Source organism: Aulonocara sp. 'chitande type north' Nkhata Bay, linkage group LG12 (genome assembly GCF_057382095.1).
Source record: "Aulonocara sp. 'chitande type north' Nkhata Bay isolate Kocher_YH1m ecotype deep benthic linkage group LG12, A_spYH_male_GT1.1, whole genome shotgun sequence".
Taxonomy (NCBI): Eukaryota; Metazoa; Chordata; class Actinopteri; order Cichliformes; family Cichlidae; genus Aulonocara; species Aulonocara sp. 'chitande type north' Nkhata Bay.
In genome coordinates, this window is record NC_141355.1 from 2,133,934 (window position 1) to 2,140,555 (window position 6,622).

Here is a 6,622-nt window from a genome sequence, read left to right on the forward strand (position 1 = left end):
CTGGTCAGTCACAGGAGCTCGTTCAGTGAGAGACTGAGATTACCGAAAAGCACCACTGAACGACACAGGAAATCATTCCTGCCTGTGGCCATCTCCCTGTACAACGCATCCACTTAACACACTGTTTGCTGCTACAACTACACATGTTTCTTTTCCAAATATTTATTTATAAGTGACTTATGTATGTATGTATGTATATATATGTATATATTGTACTATTCTTAGTTAGCGTATTGTCTGTCTTGTCTTAATGTTGGTTTAAAATGGAGCACTGTAACAAAAAATAATTTCCCCCAGGGATCAATAAAGTATTCTGATTCTGATTCTGATTCTGATTAAAAGTAGAATGGGAGGCAGAGCCTTCAGTTTTCAGGCCCCTCTTCTGTGGAACCAGCTTCCAGTTTGGATTCAGGAGACAGACACTATCTCTACTTTCAAGATTAGGCTTCAAACTTTCCTTTTTGCTAAAGCATATAGTTAGCAGTGTTGGGAAGGTTACTTTTAAAATGTATTCCATTACAGAATACAGATTACATGCCCCAAAATGTATTCTGTAACGTATTCCGTTACGTTACTCAATGACAGTAACGTATTCTGAATACTTTGGATTACTTAATATATTATCATGCTTTTTACAACAACGTGAATGTACTATTGCTGTGTGATTTATTACTATTACTGAAGGTCCGCGACTCCGAACTGTAGTAAAGGGACCTCTGACTAATACGGCGGGGTCCCTGTCGGCTCGTAGCCGAAAAATAGCTTTACTTTGTTGTGTGGGTCAACTTTTCTTGCGAGAGACAGAGAGAGGCGTTGAAAGGCTGCTCCAACGGAACTTATTGTTTTCGGAGGAAAACACGAACACGGTGTACAGTCGAGTCTTAATAGCTTACTTACAACTGGGCTCGTCAGGCTCTCTTCTTGGCTGCAGTGGTTATTATTATATTTACATGCTTCCAGCTCCCGTTTCTGCTCGATGACAACTCGTACCTTTCCACTCGCCTTTTTCTCCCTCCTCGCGCTCACAGACCCATAACGTGTATGGCAGTCCATTCTCCCTGCAGCACGGACTACACTGCCCATGATGCTACATTCTTTAGAGCTATGCTTGTAGCCTTCTGCCTGTTAGCTTAGCACAACAACAACAACAACGAAAAGGCGCTCTCTCACCCAGGAAACACACAGTCGCAGAGAGAGAGAGCGTCGCCCTGTAACCATGGCAACCGTAACGCTGCCGCCTGGAACAGCAGAACGTAGCTGTCAAACAAAACCCAAACAGTCCTGACCCGCGACAAAATGAAACAGGAAAGTACCGCAGTGTAATCCATTTATTTCAACAAAGTAACTGTATTCTGAATACCACCTTTTTAAACGGTAACTGTAACGGAATACAGTTACTCATATTTTGTATTTTAAATACGTAACGGCGGTACATGTATTCCGTTACTCCCCAACACTGATAGTTAGGGTTGGACCAGGTGACCCTGAATCCTCCCTTAGTTATGCTGCAATAGGTGTAGGCTGCTGCATTGAATCATATCTGTTATTAACCTCTGTCTCTCTTCCACAGCATGTCTTTATCCTGTCTTCCTTCTCTCACCCCAACCAATCACAGCAGATGGCCCCGCCCCTCCCTGAGCCTGGTTCTGCTGGAGGTTTCTTCCTGTTAAAAGGGAGTTTTTCCTTCCCACTGTCGCCAAAGTGCTGCTCATAGGGGGTCATATGATTGTTGGGTTTTCTCTGTATCTATGAAGCGCGTTGAGGCGAATTTTGTTGTGATTTGGTGCTATATAAATAAAATTGAATTGAACAGGTGTCATGTACGAACAGCAATTTTCCATATTAGATCTAAAATAAAATAAAATGAAACTGTTGCTACATGCCTGCCACAGTTTCTGTCTTGGTTGATTACATCTTGCCCATGTGCAGTTCCTGCACTGATGAGAGTGTGTGAAAGTAATATTTCTGATCTACCCTTCCTTCCCTTTTAGTGTTCCATACCATTGATCGGTGGCCTTTTGACCTGGAATACACCCAGCAGCCATGACAACATCTGGTCCCAGGGCCTGCTTTATTCTCACCTTGCATGTCGTCATTTTTCTCTCACTGCTGTTCTACAACAGCTTCTTGACCCACCGCGAGCTGCAGAGTTACCCCAACGGTGCTCATGGAGACATCAGGATTCTGGTGTGGCACTGGCCGTTTGGCCGCTCCTACAGTCTGGACGGGAACAAATGCCTCAAGATGTATAACATCAGCCGTTGTTTACTCACTGATGACAGAGCTGACTTCTCTGCTGCCGACGTGGTTGTGTTCCACCACTATGAGCTGAGCAGAGGTCTTTCATCTGTGCCCCTACACCTGGATCGACCTACGTCTCAGCACTGGGTGTGGATGTCCTTGGAACCTCCTGTCAATAATGTGAACCTCACACATTTCAACGGCCTCTTTAACTGGACGATGAGCTACAGGCGTGATGCAGACATATCCATTCCTTATGGGCAAACAATGCTGGGAGGTGATAATCTAAGTTTTCCAGCTGCTCCAAATCGCTCCTGCTTTGCCAGCTGGGTGGTCAGCAAATACAAGCCTCAACAGACTCGGGCTGCTTTTTATCAAAGACTAAAGAAGCATATCTCCATAGAGGTGTATGGCAGGTGGAACAAGAAACCCTTGCCAGACAAGAAGCTTTTGCCCACCATTTCAAACTGTCTGTTCTACCTTTCTTTTGAGAACTCTGAGAAAAAAGACTACATCAGTGAGAAACTCTGGAGGAACGCTTTTCAAGCAGGGGCTGTACCAGTGGTTCTCGGCCCCAACAAGGCCACCTACGAAGCCATGACCCCCCCACATTCCTTTATCCATGTAGCTGATTTCAATAGCCCAGCTGATCTGGCAACATATCTGAAGGTTTTGTTTGCAGACAGGCAGGCCTATGAGAAATACTTGGAGTGGCACAACACCTACCGAATTAAAACCTACAGTGACTGGAGAGAAAGGCTGTGTCAGATCTGTGTCAGGTATCCCAGTTTACCAGCCAGGAAAGTCTACCACGACCTGGACAGCTGGGTGAACGGCTAGTGTCTGATTTCTTCACCAAAGGTTTCAGACTGCGGATTCTGCTGAGTTTCCACATGCAAATGTAAAATGCAGAACACTTGAAGTACAGTGGAAGAGAATTTGCTGCACAGTCAGTTAATTTTGGTAAACGGTGAGAAACTGCAAGTTGAAGCAGATGGGTAGGTTGCTAATAATCACGTTACACATGTTCGAACTACAGGTAAACGTGCCACTGAACAAGAAGCACGGTTTTTGTTAGTACTGACTGCTGGTGTGCAGTATCGTCTCAAAGGACATGAGCGATGGCAGATACACACTACAGATACATTTCATTACATGGTACCAGACTGAAATAATAATTCAGGGCTCCATGCTGGGCCACTGTGTTTTATTTAGGGCTATTCTTTGTGAGCAGTAGCAGATATTCTCCTGCCACTGCTGGACATTTCTCTGCTGTTTATCAGAATATTGGTGCCCCTTCCTTGGAAGGCGCATTAACATTTGCTTACTTTGTTCAATGCCACTTGTTCAAATGTTCTTGATGTTCCTTAGTGCACTTGACCTAAAACTGATCGCTGGTTACACGATGTCACTCGGGCCTCAGAAGGACGTGCAGGAAAGCGGAAAGAAAATGGAAAAAAGATCAACTCCAGATCTCCTTTCATATGTTAGGAGGAGCCCTGTTTCTTTATCAGGATGCTGTTCGAAAAGCAAAACTAAGTATTTATCAGATATCATCTCTAACTACAGCTACACGCCCTGTGTCTTATTCAACATCATTAATTCTGTTGTCAACCCTCCACTCACCACACATTCACCCATTTCCCCAAAAACAATCAGTTCTGTCTCTAAACTCCCCTTCCTGTCCAAAATCCTGGAAAAAGCTCCAGATTAATGACATCTCAGAAACATTCAGCCTGGTTTTAAAGCGCTACATAGCACCGAGCTTGTGCTTTTAAACGTTTTTAATGATCTTTTATTAATTGCTGACTCTGGTAACTCTGCTATTTTAGTGCTTTTAGATCTAAGTGCGGCATTTGATACAGTGGATCATGGGATTCTCTTATCATGACTGGAGAGCTGTGTGGGTATTAAAGGAACTGCATGGTTCAGATCTTATTTAACTGATAGAAGTTTTTCTGTCAGGTTTGGTGGCTCTTCATCCTCATGATGAAGGCTCTAAAAGTTTTGCTAGACGGCCTTGCCCATATGGAAAAGAAATAGTAAAAACTTACATGATTTACTCATGAAAGTTCCAGTAAGTATCCAAAACATACAAGTTTCATTATATAATTTTTCAAGGGATCTTATATCTGTTTTCACTCTTGTATGCTTTTCATACAAGTTTCACACAAGACGGAACAAACTTTATAAGGTTTATAAATATCTTTTCCATATGGGTGATGACATTAAATCATGGTTTGCATTAAATCTTTTGAATGTAAATGATCAAAAAACTGAGATTGAACTATTTGGACCTTCTGAGCCTCACTCTTCTCTTAAGGTTGACCTTGGTGCTCTGGAAAGTCCAGAGGTCCCTTTGCAAAGAATCTTCGAGTGTTCTTTGATGACAGTTTTTCATTTGAGAAAAAATAAATTCTGAACATTTTGTCATTTGCTGACTTTGAGAAAGTGATCCATGCATTTACTTCATCCAGGCTTGATGCCTGTAATATTTTGGTATCAGCCAGGCTCTGCTCTCGTCTTCAGCTGGTTCAGAACGCTGCAGCCCGACTCTTGACAGGCTCTCGTAAACACAACCACATTTCCCCGGTCTTGCTTCGTTGACACTGGCTTCCAGTACGTTGTAGAATTGATTTTAACATTTTATTGCTTGTTTTTAAATCTCTAAATGGATTAGCTCCATCATACCTCTCTGATCTGGTAACTAAAAATACTCCAAACAGAACTCTCAGGCAGCTGATAAGTTGCTTCTAGCTGTCCCTGGCAGCAGGCTAAAACACAGAGGAGATCGGGGCGATCGCTGCGCCCAAACTTTGGATCATCTTCATATTAGGATCTCTCCCACACTCGACATTTTTAAAACCTTTCTGAAAACACATTTTTACTGAGTGTTGTTTTGTTCTTTGTGTGTTTGATCTACTTTTCACTTTTTTACTATGTACAGCACGCTGGCCAACCTGTGTTGTTTTCAAATGTGCTTATAAATAAATTGATTGATTGATTGTGTGGTTTAAAAGAATTCACCTTAATGGTATTATTGGATGTCTGCTATGTAATAATAAAATGAGAGTGCCATCAGTTGAATATGCATTTTTCGTCTTTTTGGCATTTGATGACAATTTTAATGGCAAATGGAGCTGGAGAGTGTCGCTGTTTGTACAAAAGATGCACGGGCAGAACAACCGGACATTTTTAACATATGTTGTTATTAACGTGATAATTTCCAGTTTGAAATACTGAAAATGATGTGTGTGTCTGATAGACGAGTCTGTCTTAACACAGAGTTTTCAAGGTGTGTGAAGGCCACCATCCAATCAGCCAGAGTATATGTGTACATATGTGGAAATATCAGAATGAAACAGAACATAGACACAAATAGGCTGTGTCTATTTTTTGTGTTTTTAGCTGACTTGCTCTCTGTACTTCAACATTTAGCTGCATCTGTTTTTTAAACTCTCATTTTCACCACCGTTCCACTGACACAGACACGATTTGCTGAGAGACGAAGGATGACACGGACTAATTTGGTGCTGGTTGGAGCTTCCATTTAAAGTTGTATTGAATGTTTCTAAAGCATGCTATGATATGCAGGGTTTTCACACGGTTTGGTGCATTTGCTCTGTGAACGAGGTCCATTGTCTCGCTGCAGTGTGAACCGTTTTTCACAAGATGCAAAGCAGAATGTGAAGCATTTCTCTGAAGCATAAAGTGCCACTTCCTCCTGATGAGGGTGGAGTTGATTCAGTGTCCAAATCTCTACATCATCAAAAACTTGGTGCTCGGCTCTTTCTTTGTGAAATGCCGGTTTGTCACAAGTCAAGTCAGCCAGTGATTGTTAGTTATTGGATGAATAAAGAGAATAACAAACAATGAAAATGTGGTGTGTGTTATTTCAGCGATAGATGTGATGGGTGCGTCGATGACTGAGATAAAAGCATGTGGTTTCACACTCAGATCCACCCCTCACTAATTCAAACTCTCTGTGTGGAGGTTGGGACAAAAACCTCAGAGTCGAGACTTCATTATACCACAACATCACTGCGGGCATGTTTCATGTTTCAGTTTAAGATTTTGGTTTTAACTTTCAAGGCTCTTCAACAACAAGCACCACCATATATCATTGAACTTTTACAGCCCTATGCCCCTAGTAGGTCTCTGAGGTCGAGTAGTCAGGGCCTACTTGTCATTCAGTATACGAGACTGAAAACTAGGGGTGATAGAGCTTTTGCTACTGTGGCCGCCAGACTGTGGAATTCCCTTCCTCAGGACTTACGATCCGCTGATTCATTGATTACTTTTAAAAAACAGCTAAAAACACATCTTTTTAAAACTGCCTTTTGCTAACTTTGTTTGTATTTTGTCTTTTTAATCTGTTATA

The 6,622-nt window shown here is 42.1% G+C and overlaps 1 protein-coding gene across 1 annotated transcript; it reads left to right on the forward strand.

The window, feature by feature from the left end:
* The first annotated feature begins 2,016 nt into the window (after positions 1-2,016).
* LOC147316641 (alpha-(1,3)-fucosyltransferase 7) lies at positions 2,017-3,234 on the forward strand. Its single transcript, XM_086312812.1, has one exon. It carries the CDS (start codon positions 2,044-2,046, stop codon positions 3,079-3,081), a length of 1,038 nt encoding a protein of 345 aa, XP_086168938.1. The 5' UTR covers positions 2,017-2,043; the 3' UTR covers positions 3,082-3,234.
* Positions 3,235-6,622: the final 3,388 nt, after the last annotated feature.